Source organism: Odocoileus virginianus, chromosome 29, assembly GCF_023699985.2.
Source record: "Odocoileus virginianus isolate 20LAN1187 ecotype Illinois chromosome 29, Ovbor_1.2, whole genome shotgun sequence".
In the NCBI taxonomy this organism is placed as follows: domain Eukaryota; kingdom Metazoa; phylum Chordata; class Mammalia; order Artiodactyla; family Cervidae; genus Odocoileus; species Odocoileus virginianus.
This window is the reverse complement of record NC_069702.1, coordinates 12,879,092-12,898,212: the sequence shown is the minus strand read 5'-3', so window position 1 is coordinate 12,898,212 and position 19,121 is coordinate 12,879,092. Positions and strand designations below refer to the sequence as shown.

General features: G+C 43.1%; 1 protein-coding gene across 2 annotated transcripts in view; it reads right to left on the bottom strand.

Moving 5' to 3' along the window:
• The window catches only part of STK32B (serine/threonine kinase 32B), a 369,384-nt gene that overhangs the window by 127,030 nt on the left and 223,233 nt on the right, over positions 1–19,121 (bottom strand). For both annotated transcript variants that reach the window (XM_020882644.2, XM_070458128.1), the window contains exon 4: positions 16,039–16,212. In XM_020882644.2, coding sequence (XP_020738303.2) covers positions 16,039–16,212 — 174 coding nt within the window. The remainder of the gene's footprint in view (positions 1–16,038; positions 16,213–19,121) is intronic.

Sequence of the window (19,121 nt, the reverse complement as noted above, 5' to 3'; positions counted from 1 at the left end):
AGCAAGCACTTCCCACCTCAACTGAGATGGTCAATGCATGTCTGTCTCCCTAGGCCACCTGGGAGCCCAGTGGCAGGCACACAGTAGGTGCTCAATGCGTAATTAAGAAGATTTGGAGTTTTGAAGAAAGAGACCACTTATTTATGTATCAGGATTTCTGTTGTGCTGTCTGGCACACAGTACGTGCCAATTAAACACTTATTAACTGAATGAATGTGATCCTGAGATTAAGTTTACCTTAAAGCCTGTCAAAGCAGAAAAGTTACTTCCTGGGAAAAGTGTTTCAATTCCTTAGGCCTCAGTCATTCATTTAAGGCATTAACATTTTTTTTCTTTTTTTAAAAAATTCCTTTCCAATTGGTTTATTACAGGATATTGAATGTAGTTTCCTGTGCTATACAGTAGGACCTTGTTGTTTATCCATTCTATATATAATAATTTGCATCTGCCAATCCTAAACTCCCAATCCAACCTTTCTCCACCCCACCCCCCCTTGGCAACCACAAGATTTATTCTCTATGCGTCTGAGTCTGTTTCTATTTTGTAGATAAATTCATTTGTGTCATATTTTAGATTCCACATATAAGTGACATCATATGATATTTGTATTTCTGTCTGGCTTACTTTACTAAGTATGATAATCTCTAGGTTCATCCATGTCGCTGCAAATGGCATTGCTTCATTCTTTTCTATGGCTGAGTAGTATTCCACTGTAAGTATACACCACAGCTTCTTTATCCATTTATCTGTCAATGGATGTTTAGGCTGTTGGCATGTCTTGGATACTGTAAAAAGTGCTGCTGAGCCATACACATTTGTTAAACACCTACTATGTGCCAGTACCTAAGATCAGGAAGCAGGACACAGGTAATTCTGAAAGCACCTTTTGGAAGAATGTGCAGTTTCTGGGGGTCTCCAGGACACAACAGCAAGTGTAGCGAAGTCCTTGAAGTATGAAGAGGATGCCCAGAGGAAGAACCACCCGTCTCTCCTTGGACCATTTAGGAGTCTTTACACAGGAGTAGCTTGGAGCTGGAAGGCAACTGTGTAAGCTACACTGGGTCCTCCAAAAATATGTCTAAGTCCTAACCCCCTCTGTCTGTGAATGTGACCTTATTTAGAAATAGGTTCTTTGAAGAGGTAACAAAATTAAATATCTTGAGATGAGCTCATCCTGGGTTTGAGGTGGTCCTATGACTGATGTCCTCATAAGGGAAAGAAGTGGGGGATTTGAGACGTGGAGATGAAGGGACCACAAGGTCACATGAAGGTGAAGGCGGGGGCTGGAGGGATGTGGCTGCAGGCCAAGGTATGCCAGGAGCCATCAGAAGGCACTACCAGAAGATGAGGAAGGATCCTCCCCTAGAGCCTTCAGAGAGAAAGAGCCCCAGCCCTGCTGACAGCTTGAACTTCTGGCCTCCAGACCTGGGAGAGAATAAGTTTCTGTTGCTTTAAGCCACCAAGTTTGTGCAGCAGCCCCAGGAAACTGAGATGATGCAGAAGATGCCAAACGCTTTATATCCCTCTTTTCCTCATTTCTCCAAAGACCACTGTTCTGAGAGGTTGGATTCCAGGCAATGGACTGGGCCACTGTGTGCTGAAAGGTGAGTGCAGAGGTGGGCTCACTGCTTCCCGTTTCTCCCTTCCTTACAGTCAGAAGGAAGCCCACCTCTTCTTTAACTAACCACCTCTTTCCTGATCTGCTTCCTCTCATACCACAGACCCGTCCAGGGATGTATCTGGCCTGGGCCCAGCCAGGCTGTAAGTCTGCTCAGCACCTCCTGCAGGTTTGATCATCCCTACTGCCCACTTCTCTCTGTGGCATCCTCCCGGGCACAAGGAGTGAGATGCAGCCACCTGGCCTCCGGTTTGAAGGTGCTGAGTCCTCATTAGCTCACTGGGATGATGCTCCATGGCATCTGGCTCTGTTCCTAGAAATGCCTTTTTTGAGGTTTGGGGCCCAAGCCCACCTATCAGTAAAGCGGTGCTCAGGTTTTCCAGAGGGTTGCGTTCCTTGGGAAAGTCATGTATTTGCACAGCTGTTGGTTTGGAACAGGACTGGGGGAGATATCCCCTAAAGCAGGAGTTCTCAACCAGGGGTGACATTGCCCTCCAAGTCACATTCGACAGTATCTGGGGACATTTTTGATGGTCACACGTGACAGGGAAGGAGAGTAAGGTCTTTGAGCACCTAGAGGGTGGAGACCACAAATGCAGCTAAACATCCTTCAGTGCACAGGACAGCCCCCACCAGAAAGAATTATCTGGACCAAAACACCAACAGTGTCAAGACTGAGAAACCCTGCTCCATAGGCTTCAGAATTCCACTGTGAAGCCTAATATGCTTAGTCACTCAGTCATGTCCGACTCTTTGTGACCCCATGGACTGCAGCCTGCCAGGCTCCTCTGTCCATGGGGATTCTCCAGGCAGGAATACTGGAGTGGGTTGCCATGGCCTCCTCCAGCAGATCTTCCCAACCCAGGGATCGAACCCAGGTATCCTGCATTGCAGGTGGATTCTTTACCACCTGAGCCACCAGGGAATCCTAATAGTTGGGAATAATTTAACCAGGTGGACTCGGTAAATAAAAGCATTTTAAAGCACCACGCAAAGGAAGAACTGAAGTGGAAGACAGCAGGAAGTGGGGGAAAAGTAAGGAGTCTGGAACAAGTGGATTAAAAAAGTCTGTGGGTGGAGCCAGAGGAAGAAGATGCAAGAATGAGGCTTGAGGATGGGTTAGAGTAAGGCTCTCAAATATCACCATCATCATCATCACCATCAGCTGTATCTTCTTCATCATCACCATCAACATCATCATCACCATCATCAGTAACTTTTGTCACAGAAGCTCACATTTATTGAACATTTACTGGGGACTAAGTTTAAATAAGCAACACACATTGTTTTAGTTTATTCTTTCAACATCCAAGGGTAGTCGAGTATTAGTTTCGGCTTGTAACAGATGACCACATACTTAGTGGTTTAAAACGACAAAATTTGTTCTCTTACAGTCTAGAGGTCAGAGGTCCAATGGAAAGTCAAGGTTCTGGCAGGGTTTGCATTCCTTCTGGAGGTTCTTGGGGAGAATCTGTTTCCTTCCTTTTCCCAGCTTCTAGAAGCCACTCTGCCTTTCCTGGCTCATGGCCCCTTCCTCCATTATCAAGGCCAGAAAAACCTGGGGTGAAGGTTGAGTGCTTACACTGCATCCCTTTGACCTCTTCCTGTGCCTCTTCTTCCACTTCTAAAGAGCCTCATGATTCCATCAGGCCACCTGGCGAATCCAGGGCAATCTCCCCATCTCAAGGACTGCAGATGAGCAACCCCTTTGCCAGGAATATAACATATTCACAGGGCTCAGTAATTAGGATATGGCCATCTTGTGGCAGGGGCATTTTTCTGTCCACTACCATTTTTTGCTACATGTAATAAGCCAGAGCTTCAGATCAGTTAGATGCTGTGCCTGAGCTCACAAACTCCCAATGCAGGGGGTGCGGGTTCGACCCCTGGTCAGGGAACTAAGATCCCACATGCTGCATGAGGCAGCCAAAAAAAAAAAAAAAAAAAAAGTCCAAAATGGAGTGGATATATTTATATGTAAGACCGATTCAATTCATTGTTCAGTAGTGATGGGAAGAGTCTGTTCATTGGAAAAGACCCCGATATTAGGAAATACTGAAGGCAAAAGAAGAGGGTGGCAGAGGACGAGATGGTTAGATAGCATCACCAACTCAATGGACATGAATCTGAGCAAACTCCGGGAGATAGTGGAGGACAGGGAAGTCCTGTGGGGTTGCAAAGAGTGATTGAACAACAACAGCAACAGAAACTGAAACAGCATTGCAAAGCAACTATGTTCCAATAAAAATTAATTTCAAACAACAAAATACACATAGGCAACAGACACCAAATCGTCAATAGTTAAGACAGTTTCTCTTTCTAGAGTTCAGGAGGCACAAGTCTAAGGGAGTGACTCTATTTACAAAAGAGAAAATTAAATCATAAGCACGCAAGCATTCCAAAGTGAGAACACAGATGCTAGCCCCATCAGTTCAGACAACCCAAGCTGAAAACGAGTGCTGTCCCCACAAGATAATGAGCAACTAATTGGGAAACGCCAAGGGCTTCGGGGAACACAAGAGGTGAATATTGCCACAGAAAATAAGAGTTCCATTTGCAGGCACAAGTGAAAGCAAAAGGTGTCACTTTTGGGTGCCTGTCACCCAGTTTTTTCCTTCACGAAAGCATGGTGGAAATATGATAATATGATAAACATGATAATAAGTAAATATGAAATATGATAAATATGATAGAGAAACTAACTGCCACTTACTATCAGTATAAAAACAAGTAAGAGCTTGGTGACTTGAGGTGTCCACTTACTGCTTGCTCCCAGGCAAGTTATTTACTCCCCATGAGACTCAGTGGTCTCACCTGTAAAATGGGGCTGATAATGGGCCCCATTTCTGTTACCTGGTGCTGGAATTAGGTGAGGTCATACCTGCAAAGCACTTAAAATAGAGCCTAGCACATGTAACATGCTCAGCAAATTTTTATCTACATCATGGGTAGAGCATCTTACAAAGTGATTCCTATTTTCTTACCTTCCAATCACAAGTTCCAAATATGGGGAGAAAGCACTGCATTTAAATTCTTATGTGTCTCCTGCAATGCAGGAGACCCAGGTTTGGTCCCTGGGTCTGGAAGATCCTCTGGAGGAGGAAATAGCAACCCACTCCAGTATTCTTGCCTGGAGAATCCCATAGAAAAAGGAGCCTGGTGGGCTACAGTCCATGGGGTTGCAAAGAGCCAAATGCAACTGAGTGACTAACACCTTCAGTTCCAAGCCCTGCCCTAGTGAGTAATCTCCTTCTTAAACTATTACCACCCAAAGACACAAAATGACAAAAATCTCGTGTGTGCATGTGTGTGTGTGTACATACACATGCTTCACTTACTTTTTAAGTGTTAATATTTAAAAATTAAATTGTCCACAGAGAACATGAATGATGACTTCAAAAAGAAAGCCTGAAGAGCATATAGTTTAAATAACTGAAAATCTTCAAGATAATCAGAGAATTATTTTTTTATTACACATTTTTGAATCATTTGAACTTCGCAATATGAACACATATTATCTGTGAAAAATAAAATCTTGACTTAACCTTATACTCCATAGCAAAAAAACAAAATTTACTTCTTTATTTTCTCAGTGTATTCAATAAAGTAACAAAAAATTGTAATAGGGAAGAATCTTTGTTTGTTATCCTATTACAAGTTAATCACTAAAGGGATAGTTCCTATAAACTTAAAGTAATGGCCCATCTGTGGGAACCTTGCCTCCCAGGTAATGGGCATCAAGCTAAAATATCTTTGATTAGCTCACAGGAAATATCCTGACCAGGGCCACCAGTGAATGACTGCAGGAAGGAAGAAATTAACTCACCCTCTCCGGAGGCTTTAGAGACTATGCCAAAGCCTGTGGTTATAAATTGTGGAAAATTCTTTAAGAGTAGGAAATACCAGACCACCTGACCTGCCTTCTGAGAAATCTGAATGCAGGTCAAGAAGCAATAGTTAGAACTGGACATGGGACAACAGAACTGGACATGGTTCCAAATTGGGAAAGGAGTATGGCAAGGCTGTATATTGTCCCCCTGCTTATTTAACTTATATGCAGAGTACATCATGTGAAATGCCGGGCTGGAAGAAGCAGAAAATGGAATCAAGATTTCCGGGAGAAATATCAATAACCTCAGATATGCAGATGACACCACCCTTATGGCAGAAAGCGAAGAAGAACTAAAGATCCTCTTGATGAAAGAGGAGAGTGAAAAAGTTGGCTTAAAACTCAACATTCAGAAAACTAAGATCATGGCATCTGGTCCCATCACTTCAGGGCAAATACATGGGGAAACAATGGAAACAGTGACAGACTTTATTTTTGGGGGGTTCCAAAATCACTGCAGATGGTGACTGCAGCCATGAAATTAAAAAATGCTTGCTTCTTGGAAGAAAAGCTATGATCAACCTAGATAGCATAATAAAAAGCAGAGACATTACTTGCCTACAAAGGTCCATCTAGTCAAAGCTATGGTTTTTCCAGTAGTCCATGTATGGATATGAGAGTTGGACTATAAAGAAAGCTGAGCACCGAAGAATTGATGCTTTTGAACTGTAGTGTTGTAGAAGACTCCTGAGTGTCCCTTGGACTGCAAGGAGATCCAACCAGTCCATCCTAAAGGAGACCAGTCCTGAGTGTTCATTGGAAGGACTGATGCTGAAGCTGAAACTCCAATACTTTGGCTACCTGATGGGAAGAGCTGACTCACTGGAAAAGACCCTGATGTTGGGAACAATTGAAGGTAGGAGGAGAAGGGGATGGCAGAGGATGAGATGGTTGGATGGCATCACCTACTTGATGGACATGAGTTTGAGCAAGCTCCAGGAGTTAGTGATGGACAGGGAGGCCAGGCGTGCTGCAGTCCATGGGGTTGCAAAGAGTTGGACATGACTAAGCAACTGCACTGAACTGAACTCTGGAGGCTGACCAGAATCAGAAATGTTTAACTTTATTCCCTCCTCTTTTAGTAAAAAAGAAGCCTGAATTCTAACTCAGACAAGATAGTTCTTCAGGACAGGAGTCTTCCATCTTCTTGTGTGTCTTCCATCTTTATTTGCTCGCTTTCCAAATAAAGTCACTATTTCTTGCCCAAACAACTTGTCTTTTGATTAAAAGACCTGTCACGCAGTGAGTAGTTGGGAGTAGGATATGGGAACCCACTCCAGTATTCTTGCTAGAAATTTCATGGACAGAGGGGCCTGGCAGGCTACAGTCCATGGGATCACAGAGAGTCAGACATGACTGAGCAATTGAGCATGCACGCTCGCATGTGGTGAGCAGTATGGGCTTGGACCTGATAACAAAATGATAAGCTATAAAACAGCATTTGTATCCTTATCTTTTAGACAATTTGTAGAAATGAGAAGTAACTTTGGAAAATTTGCTCTTCTCACAAATAACGCTAGTTTAAAGAAAATTGCTTGCTGGTATTTCAGGATTAAACTATTATCCTTCCTAAAGGTAAAAACGGAGGAAAAAAGATTTCTGACAAAGATCATAAAAAAAAAAAACCTTCAAATAAAGTTTATAATTAGTTTTAATGATACAAGGGCTTCACAAATATTTGACTCATTACGCAGATATTTTCTCAAGGCTGAATACTTTCAATCAACAACTCCAAGGCAAAGATGTAGATACTTCTCACACATTTACAAGATTCCTGCCTTGGAAACGAAGCTTGTGAATCTGATGGAGGGAAGGATCACTGAGATTACAAACCTTTCAGACTGTGAGTTCATTTGCATGAGATGCAGATTCATGGATAGAAGCAAAATGAAATGCACTATATAAATAATCAGACTTCATTGAGAGATTTTTTCCCAAGGGAGTGAAAGATATTGCCCTAGGGCTTTCAGGCATCTTCAGACCACAATTTGATAGAAGTAACCTCACTGGTGAAAATTTTTCTCCAAAAGAAGCTTGAAAATATTTCCCTAAACCCACTTCAATTAGCATTTAGGTCTCTGCTCGGTTCTAAAGAGTGAACAAGCTTGTTGTTTATACTGGCTCATATTTGGATTGGATTGGATCTAAAATTACAAGACAGAGGAAAGAATTACTGGTGCCCTGAGCCTCACCTGAGCCATGAGCTTTCTTCAGATCAGTTCATTTCCCCCAAATTGATAGATGTAATACAACAGCACCTGCCATTGATCAAGGAGACTCTGAGAAGCCTTTATTGTTCATACCCTTTATTTTTGTGATGAAAGGTAGTTATGTATCAAAAGAATTATGACTATATTTTGCAGTGAAACTTCGGGAAATTTTTAACATCAAACATGAGATTTCAAAGGAATTTCATGTTTGTGGCAAGCTACTTTGGGAAACTTTTGAGAGCTGACTCTTCAGATATCAAGGGATATTTGGGCAGAAAAATTATAGGAAGCAGTGCAAGATATAGATAGTGACCCACTGCATTTGAACTTGTGTTTTCAAGTAATTTCAAGTAAGGCATGTCTTCCCTCTCTTGAGTATTTCTTCATTGCTTCAATATATAGTTATCGAGCACTTACTCTGTGCCAGACAGTAAGTCAGGTGTGACTTACAGGCTAGGGGTGTCACCACTAGCAGCCTTCCTTGCTTTCTGGCCACTGCTAGCATACAGCCTTCCTTGGGGGGTTGAGGAGACCCATCTGTGCATATTGATGTTTTCAGATGTGGAAGCACCCTCCTTCATATAAGTGCTCTATCAACAGTTCAATGCATTTTGAAAGATAAGAAAGTCAGGACAGAGCATGCTCATCAGTGTGAGGTCCAGGGTAGAGCTGAGATCAGACAGTCTCGGTTTGAAACCTGGCTTATGACCTGCCAGGTGTGTCTCAGGGTGCAAATTATCCAATCACCTTGACAAATGAGGATAATATAGTATCTTGCCCAATGGGCTGACATGAGAATTAAATGAGATGATATTGGTATATTTACTAACACACACACACATGCACATATATGCACGTGCTAAGTTGCTTCAGTAATATGTGACTCTTTGTGACCCCATGGACTATAGCCCGTAAAGCTCTCCCCTATCCATGGGATTCTCCAGGCAAGAACACTGGAGGGGGTTGCCATGCCCTCCTCCAGGGCATCTTCCCAAGCCAGGGACCAAACCCACGTCTCTTACATCTCCTGTATTGGCAGGAGGGTTCTTTACTACTAATGCCACCTGGGAAGCCCATATTTGTACACACATATATGTGAACACACACACACATGCTTATACGTATGCATATATTCATACGTCTAGTTTAAAGTCGTGTCAACACACAAGAGTTTAATAAGCTTTATTCACTGGTGCTGTTGTTGCTCATCTGATTTTGTATGACCTGGCCCTTCTGGGTATCTAGTGACCAGCTCTGGCGGAAGAACCCTCCGGGGAGGGGCCTTCAGTGAAGGTTATTCTCCATTACCAGTTGAGCTAAGTCATTCCCAGACTTCAACCCATCAATGATTAACATCAGTGGGGGTCTCAGGAAGTGCCCCCTACAGAGCTGACCAGTGCAGGCTTTATCTACCCAAATTCTCTCTAGGAGCCCATCTGCCCAGTATCTCCTGCATTCCTCTTCTCCAAACCAATGGCTATTTGTCCTACAAATCACAGATGCACGCCCCAGAGGAAGACTTGCCATATTTGGATTGGATTGGATCCAATCCTCTGTGCTCCTCTGTGCTCCCTGCCCTGCCCCCACCTCAGTCTGGGCTGGGTGCCCTCCTAAGAGCTCCCTTCTGCCACTATGTGATGTCCTGTCCTGGGTGCTCCCCCTGGACTGCAGTAATCTGGCCTCTAGGGGGGTTGCCTCCTCCATCCAGGGAGTGCCCCCTGGTGTGGGCACAGGGTCCCACCAGTCATTTTTCTCCTAGGGCTGGCATGCTTCTTGGCCCAGTGTTTTGGAAGATTGAAGGGCCAACTCAAGTGCTCTAAAAAGTAGATCTTCTAATTGTTTTTAAAACAATGATTTATTTTGAACCCACAGTGGTATTTCCCCGCTTAAGTGCTTTCAAACTCACTGGGTTATACTCTGAAATACCTATTTTTAAAATTTATTTATTTTTTTATTGAGGGATAATTGCTTTATAGAATTTTGCTGTTTTCTGTCAAAGCTTAACATGAATCAGCCATAGGAATACATATATCCCTTTTATATTCTATAAATCCTCAACATCAGCCTCAAAGGATGGAGGTTTGTCACCACTGAGGATAAATGAACACCTGGCTTCAAAGTCAACTCCTCAGATGAAAGGAAGAGGAATGAGGCACTTAAGGCCCCATTCCACCCTCTCCCAGGCACCGTTAAATCCTTTATGAAATTTTTCTCATGGAATTTTCATCAGAGCCCAGCAAAGTAGATGTCATCAGGCCCACATTGCAGATTAGGAAAGGGAGGTCCGAAAAGTTAAATCACATGTCCGAGTCCACCAAGACAGAAGGTAAGAAATTACTGGCAATTCAACTCAGGCTTGCATTTGTGGAATGATTCCACCACTTGCAAGTGTGGCTACTTGGGAAGCAGCAACATTCATTAGTCAGTATAAAATATGGCAGTGAAAATGTCTTGTACATGCGCAGTGGGGGACTTACACGATTGGCTGTTGAATGAATGAGCAAGCTTGCACAACACAGTTCTATATCCCCCTGCACATTGAGTACAGACACACATCATTTCAAGTCTGAACACACATATACAGTGAAAAATAGATTTGTTGAACCATATGGGAGACGGAGAAAACCCGACTCAAATCTCTGCCAAGTCTGTAAGTTTACAAATGGTAAGATAATTCCATTTACTTAGGGGATTTTTTAAAAACAATTTCCCTATATTGTTGGATAGCTCCTTTTCTCCAACATAGATTGAGAATCTGAGGACAGGTGACCCCACAGAGAGCAACTTTAAAGTATTTATAATGAAATGGTTCCAACAACCATGCTCTTTTTTTTAAAAGATTTTTTTGTGTGTGTGTGATGTAGACCATTTTTAAGGTCTTTATTGAATTTGCCACAATATTGCTTTTGCTTTATGTTTTTTGGCTTCGAGGCATGTGGAATCTTAGCTCCCTAACCAGGGATAGAACCTGCACCTCTTACATTGAAAGGTGAAGTCTTAATCAGTGGAGTGCCATGGAAGTCTCCCAGCCACCATGTTCTTAACTGACAGTTTCATTTTCGCCTGGTCTGTTGTCTGCTCTGGGATACTGGCCTCTGTCTCACCCAGGTCCACAGAGACTCAGTCTTGGGGGGGTGTAGGCCAACAGATCATCTATTGCTATTCTATTGCACATCTACTGCACACTAGCAGGGAAATGACTGTGAAAATTGGTGAATGACACAAGAGATTGTACAAGAGATTGATAAAGAGCTCACTCCTTTCTGTGCCTTCAGAGCAGCCCAGCCGGCCCACAGAGTCTTCTCTGTTACCGGATGACCTTCCTTAACAAACATAGCACAGGGCTTACAGGCAGAGACTCTAGAGCCAGAATCCCTGCGGGCAAAAGCTAGCCTTGGAGGAGCTGCTTGTATATTTTTGAGATTAATCCTTTGTCTGTTGCTTCGTTTGCTATTATTTTCTCCCAATCTGAGGGCTGTCTTTTCACCTTGCTTATAGTTTCCTTTGTTGTGCAAAAGCTTTTAAGTTTCATTAGGTCCCATTTGTTTATAATATACAAGCAACTCCTCCAGCTCAACTCCAGAAAAATAAATGACCCAATCAAAAAATGGGCCAAAGAACTAAACAGACATTTCTCCAAGGAAGACATACAGATGGCTAACAAACACATGAAAAGATGCTCAACATCACTCATTATCAGAGAAATGCAAATCAAAACCACAATGAGGTACCATCACATGCCAGTCAGGATGGCTGCTATCCAAAAGTCTACAAGCAATAAATGCTGGAGAGGGTGTGGAGAAAAGGGAACCCTCTTATACTGTTGGTGGGAATGCAAATTAGTACAGCCGCTATGGAAAACAGTGTGGAGATTTCTTAAAAAGCTGGAAATAGAACTGCCATATGACCCAGCAAATCCCACTTCTGGGCATACACACCGAGGAAACCAGATCTGAAAGAGACGCGTGCACCCCAATGTTCATCGCAGCACTGTTTATAATAGCCAGGACATGGAAGCAACCTAGATGCCCATCAGCAGACGAATGGATGAGGAAGCTGTGGTACATATACACCATGGAATATTACTCAGCCATTAAAAAGAATTCATTTGAATCAGTTCTAATGAGATAGATGAAACTGGAGCCCATTATACAGAGCGAAGTAAGCCAGAAAGATAAAGACCATTATAGTATACTAACACATATATATGGAATTTAGAAAGATGGTAACGATAACCCTATATGCAAAACAGAAAAAGAGACTCAGATGTATAGAACAGACTTGTGGACTCTGGGAGAAGGCGAGGGTGGGATGTTTCAAGAGAACAGCATCGAAACATGTATATTATCTAGGGTGAAACAGATCACCAGCCCAGGTTGGGTGCATGAGACAAATGCTCGGGCCTGGTGCACTGGGAAGACCCAGAGGGATGGGGTGGAGAGGGAGGTGGGAGGGGGGACCGGGATGGGGAATACATGTAAATCCATGGCTAATTCATTTCAATGTATGACAAAAACCACTGCAATGATGTAAAGTAATTAGCCTCCAACTAATAAAAATAAATGGAAAAAAAAAAAAAGCTAGTCTTGGACTGTGTGAAGGAACAATGGGCCTCAGTAAACAGGCCGCATTTCACTGAGCATTCCCTTTACTCCTATATGGCCAAGGCCCCTGGGGATATTCCTACTACTACTGTTACCATGGCGACTACTACAGCCTCGCCTCTTCCCCCTTCCTCTTTCTAAATACTTCTTCTCTTCCTCCTTCTTCTTCATTTGCATACTATTTGTGTCAAAATTATACATGCGAACAATTCCAAGAATCAAACTGTACTGAAAGTTTTGTTACAATTTTTAGCAACAATTCATGTCACTTTCTCTCCCACTTCTCCCTCTCCATCTATTCATATGTCTCAGGCTATAATTTTGGTATTTAGCTCCTTACCTCGAAATGTATAGGACTCATTGACGTCTCAGTTTCCAGCTCTATCTACCGTCTTCCCACTATGGATGAAAGAGTATGGAGCAGTCTTTTTCCTTTATGTGTCCCCAAGAGACACACTCATTTCCCCATTCCCTCACTTCCCCAATGGGGTATTAATATATTTTTCTGGTTAGGTCAATTTTCAGGGTTTAGGGAATTATGACTAAGCATGCTACACAGAGATGCTTCAAGTAGTAAACTGTATGATATCCAATGTCCTAGCTAACACTTTGATTCCTGGAGTTAAAAAGTATCTTCTGTTAATTGTTGAGGTTTTTTCTCCTGACCTCATCTATTCAACTTCAGATTCTTAACCAACTAAATAAATCTCTCAAGGCAGCCAGATATCTTAGCCATTTCTATCAGCTCACTCTTCCTGAAGAAGACTCTCCAAGTGTCTTTTGATCTGACTCCAATCAGAACTAGTCATGGCTTACACTTTAGGCACAGCTGACATCGATGACCCTCCCATCATCGTGAAGATTTCTTATGCCTCTTTCTCTCCTTTGCTGGAGCTCTGGCTTTCCATATTCCATTTCTTCCTCCTTGATTTAGTCCTTCATTTTAGTAGAGTTCATGTAATTTTCTAACTAGTTGAGATAAGATATACGAGAGATATATTTTTTGAGACCTTGAACTTGTAAAAACGTACATCTCAGATTTGATTGATTAGCACGTTTCCACTGCCTTCTAGTGATAGATAATCCCAAAGGATCCTGATTCCTCAGCCTTTATATCCTGTTCTTCTGTGCAGACTTACTGGCTTTGAAGTTTGTTTTGATTTATGTCTGTTTCTAGTCATTACACTGTAGCCTTGGTGAACCCTTCAATCTGGAAACTCATATTTCAGGTCTGAGAGAATTTCTTTATCTCATTGATGATTTCTTCCCCTCTATGAAGTGAAGTGAAAGTCGTTCAGTGGTGTCTGACACTTTGCGACCCCATGGACTATACAGCCCTTGGAATTCTCCAGGCCGGAATACTGGAGTGGGTAGACTTTCCCTTCTCCAGGGAATCTTCCCAACCCAGGAATCAAACCCAGGTCTCCCGCATTGTAGGTAGATTCTTTACCAGCTGGGCCACCAGGGAATGTTTTCTCACTTTTCTTCACCCCCTCCATCCCTATTTTCTTTCTTTCTCTCTGTCTCTCTCTCTCCCTTTCTTCTTTCTCTGTCTGATATTGAACTTAGTGTACTGGCCCTCTAATTCTCTTTATATATATTTTTCCTTCTCATTTTACTGTATAAGGAATATCCTTAACTTTGTCTTCCAACATGTCTTTTGTGTTTTCCCCCCTACTTTCATGTTTTTAATTTATGAGAACTCTGATCTGAAGTTTGTTCTTTGAATTTTAAGTAAACATTGCATTTATTTTACAATTGCAAAAATCTGTTCATTCCTCTGAAAATACTGAGCACGATTCTTTTGATAGTTCTTTCTCCTGGCAGAGTCTCTGTTTATTATAAGCTATTTTTCTTTTTCCCATTTGATTGCGTGGCTCTCACTACTCATGTTAGAAGATTTCTCTGGATGTCTGATAATCTTTAGTCATCACTAACCTAGCTGGGAGCTTACAGCAAATGAGCAGGTCTTGCTGACTGTGAACTACACTCCAAGGGAACCGGGGAACTTCTGATGTCATAATCTCATTCCTCTTGGCTCAGCCACATCCCCATTGAAATCATTCCAGTGTCCAGCCTGGAAGATGAAGTTTTGAGCCTAGCTGGAAGTGGGATGGGTGTGTTATTTCAGCATCTGGTATGGATGCATCTAGTTAGTTATGCTATCTTAAGTACTGCATCCCAACTCAAGAGGCTTAATGTTCTTCAGTTCAAACACTCTCTGTTTTACTCTCTTTAGCAAATAAGCCTTCAGTCTTCTGCTTGGAAGAGGAAGGGACAGACATCCAGTTATTCAGGATGGGCAAGCAGATTGGTGCTTTTTAAAATGTCTTAAAATGCTTAAAAACCCTGCACCCCATCTTAGCCTCTCTTTTATCCCTTCTTCCTCCTTCCATCATTGTGGATGACTGTTCATTCCTGAGCCTTTCAAGAGATTCTTTAGTACCTATCAATTCATGGTTATTTACAGGTACAACTCAAAATTCAGCTTCTGGGGTCATAAGCCACTTACCACAAAACATCTTTCCAATTTCCCCTGTGTTTTGCTATAGTCTCCTCTGAAGTTTTCTCCATCCTTGTGAATTTACCATTTTTCAAACATACTTCATTGCCATTTTATGGAGATTTTAGAAGTGAGAAGATGTGTGTGTGTGTGTCTGTGTGTGCTTAATCTACCATCTTGTGTGTGTGTGTGTGTGTCTACGTGTATTTAATCTACCATCTTTACCCTGAAATTCAAGTCCTTGTCTTCCCCAAGTCTTCCCAAGTTGTACAAGTTAGAAGAAGACCCTCTAGGCACAGTGCAAGACCACGGGTGCACAGATGCGCACCACCCATGCCCCCTCCTCTGCGGTCAGAGAGGAGACTTCACTAAGGATCCCACTGCTGGACTTTCCTGGGGCTCTATGGGAAAACCCACCTGCCAACACAAGAGATGCAGGAGCGGCAGCTTTGATCCCTGGATCGAGAAGATCCCCTGGAGAAGGAGATCTTCCACTACGACCAGTGTTCTCGCCTGGAAAGTCCCATGGACAGAACAGCCTGGCGGGCTACAGTCCATAGGATCACGAAAGACTCAGACACGACCGAGCGACTAAACGAGGATCCCATAGCCTTCTGAAGCCTTTTGCTGCCTCCTGCCTCTGCAATCAAACTTATCTTACTCATCCGTGCTGTGAACAGGCAGGGAAAAGTTAAGGTCCTGAGGAAGCAGCGAAAACTCAGGGCTTATATCCAGGGCCCAAGCCAGCACCGAAGCTGCACAAGAGGCAGAAATGCCCCAGGGCCCAAAGCCAGCACCGAAGCTGCACAAGAGGCAGAAATCCTCCACGATGCACAGCATTGACTTCAAAGTATGGGAAGGAAGAGAGTAGAATCCCTCATGTTCCCAACTCATGCCGCTCTTTCTAACCTGAGCCTGAACACTCCAGGCTCCCAAAGACATACCAGGATGGAAAAGCAGAGGCCAGGCACATCTCTAAGCAGTGGTACCAAGAGAGGAGGGCACACGGGCAGGGGCGGTGTTCCACCTCAATGCAGGTGACAACAGAGTATGCTGTCTGCAGAGAAGGTATGAGCAATCATGACGTTGCTCTGCTTTTTATGATCTCCATGCACTGCCACATCTAGAGAATGTCAGTGGGAAAATCCTCTCCACGGCTGCAGACTCCTCCCATCATACCCTACCCCCTGGCATCCCTCTGGGGATGATGTTACCTGTGGATGATGTGGTACCGCTGCAGATACTCCAGGGCCAGGGCCAGCTCGCAGATGTAGAGCTTCACGTCCCCTTCTGTGAAATGTACATTCTGCTGCAGGTGATAACGCAGGTCTCCTCCCAGCAGCAGGTCCACCACCATGAACATGTCCTCCTCGTCCTGGAAGGAGTACCTAGGAGCACCGAGAAGCAGAGAAAGTTAGGGATGGAGATGTCTCCCATGCCCTCAAGACCAATGGCCCCATTTTCCAGAAGGGCAAGCTGAGGCTCAGAGAGAGGCACTGATGCTAAGTCACAGTGCCCTAAGGTGGAGTACCAGTCCTCTGGCTCTGAGCTGACAAACAGCACTTGAATCAATGCTGGTCTCCAATACATTACTTCATTTTTAATGCATGCTTTAATTAGACATTGGCTGAGCACCAAAGAATTGATGCTTTCGAATTGTGATTTTGGAGAAGACTCTTGAGAGTCTCTTGGACTGCAAAGAGATCAAACCAGTCAATCATAAAGGAAATCAATCCTGAATATTCATTGGAAGGACTGACGCTGAAGCTGAATCTCCAGTACTTTGGCCACCTGATGCGAACAGCTGACTCATTGGAAAAGACCCTGATGCGGGGAAAGATTGAAGGCAGGAGGGGAAGGATGAGACAAGGGGATGAGAGAGTTGGATGGCATCACTGACCCAATGGACATGAGTTTGGGTAAACTTTGGGAGATGGTGAAGGACAGGGAAGACTGGTGTGCTGCATCCATGGGTTGCAAACAGCTGGACAAGACTCAGTGACTGAACAACAACAAGGGACTTCAATAAGGTCTCCAAAGCTGCAGTCTCCTCTCCACTCCATTCCCCTGTCCTCCCCACATGTGCCACTCCCCATGAGGAGCTTGTTTCTGCAGCCCTAAAAGGCAGTGATGCTCTGGCAAGAAACACCCAAGCTTTAAGGGAACTGGCAATTTCTACTTGGATGGCTGCTTGGAACCCAGCTGGTGACCAAGCTCTATGGAGAGACCACGAGAAGGAAAACCAAAGTGCTCCACTCGACAGCCTCAGCTGAGCACCCAGTGCCAGCCATGGCCAATCAGCAGCCTTGGGGGTGACCCTTTGGGAATTTGAATATTTTGCTATAGCTCCAGGTGATATCACCTGGGGCCGAAGAACCACCCCAATGAGCCCAGTCAACTGACAGAACATGAGACAATTAAATGATTGTATTTTGAGCGCTATGTTTTGGGGTGTATTTTTTCCCCAAAGCAGTAAGAAATGCACTTAGGCCTTTTATGGATCGAAGAGGCAACACAAACTCTAAGAATGGTATCAAACAATTGTAAACTAGAATCACTAGAATCATAAAATGTTGTCACAGTCCACATGGAACCATGGACTGTAATAAGGGCTCTGCAAAATGATAGGATGTTGTCCTGGATGCTTCGATCTGTGTCTCAGATCCTTGAATAGTATGCCCTGGGCCAGTCAGGCTATCCCTCTCATTGGACAGAAGAGGGAAGAAGGGTCTCAGTGAGCCAGTGTTAGGGTGAAAACAAGGACCCAGACCCCTCAGTCTCGCCCCACCTGCAATTAACCACTGCTGGGATGCTGCTGCAGCTGCTCACTGCTGTGTTTCCCCGACCTGGGTGTGCAGACCAGGGGAGGGAACCTGATTCAGTCACAGAAGAGGTGCCAGACCCTGTGCTTATGGGATGGAGAGTTCCAGAACTAGAAGGAACCTTAAATGTCATCTAGGCCCATATGGAGAGAGTGCAAGCCAGAGAGAGAAGAAATGGCTGGTCTATGATCTAGATGTCTGGTCTTCTTTTTATGCTTGTCAATAAAGTTTTCTAATTTTCTACTTAAAATCTGGCATGTATGCATTTTTATTATGATATTTTTATCATCATCATTGTTATTATCACACTTCATTATTGTTTTTTAAATTTATTCTTAATTGGAGGATAATTGTTTTACAATATTGTGTTGGTTTCCACAATACATCAGCATGAATCAGCGATAGGTATACATGTGAACCCCTCCTGTTGTTATGATATTTAAAAATATATTTTATTTGTGAAGATAGTCTTTTAAAGTAAGATGCACTCACAGGTCATTGCTAGGGGAAGATGAGCTCTGGAATTGCTTATGTTTCTTTTGAATCAAGCAGCTTGGCTGACCTCTTAGTTATTAGTTCTAATACCTTTCTAATACTTTTTCCACTTGTGAAAGGGTTAGTTGCTCAGTCATGTCTGACTCTTTGTGACCCCATGGACTGTAGCCCACCAGATTCTTCTGTCCATGGGGATTCTCCAGACAAGAATACTGGAATAGGTTGCCATTCCCTTCTCCAGGGGATCTTTCCGACCCAGGGATCGAACCCAGGTCTCCTGCATTGCAGGCAGATTCTTTACTTCTTGAGCCACCAGGGAAGCCCCACTTTTTCCACTTATTATATGAAGATGATGATTCTTCCACAACAACTGCCATGTTCATATATCCTTGCAATCCGTATGCCCCCTACTTCTTTTTTCTTGTTTTATTTTACTATCCAGGACCTCCAGTAAAAGACTGGTTAACCATAAGAGGTGAGATCACCATTTTCATTTTGTTCTGGAATTTAGTAAACTCTATGAAATAAATTGTTTGCTGTAGATATATGGTGGATAACATTTTTTTTTTTTGGCCACACATGTTGGCTGTTAGTTCCCTGGCTAGGGACTGAACCCGTGCCTCCTGCACTGGGAGTGTGGAGTCTTAACCACTGGACAACTGCCACTGGGTAACATTTATCCAGTTAAGAAAGTTGCTGTCTAGACTGCTAAGAAATTTTATTGAGTGGGTTCAGAGGTTTTTTTTTAACATTAAAATGTTTTTGCATTTCTAAACTAAACCTTACTTGATAAACACACTCATATATGTATATCTAAGTAAATAAGACACACATATATGTATCTATTATATATAACATGTATAATAAATATACATATCATATAGAAGTATACTATATATAACATATACTATATATACTTTTTAAAACTGGATTCATGTTTTTCATTTAGGATTTTTGCATCAAATGTTAGACACTGGCTC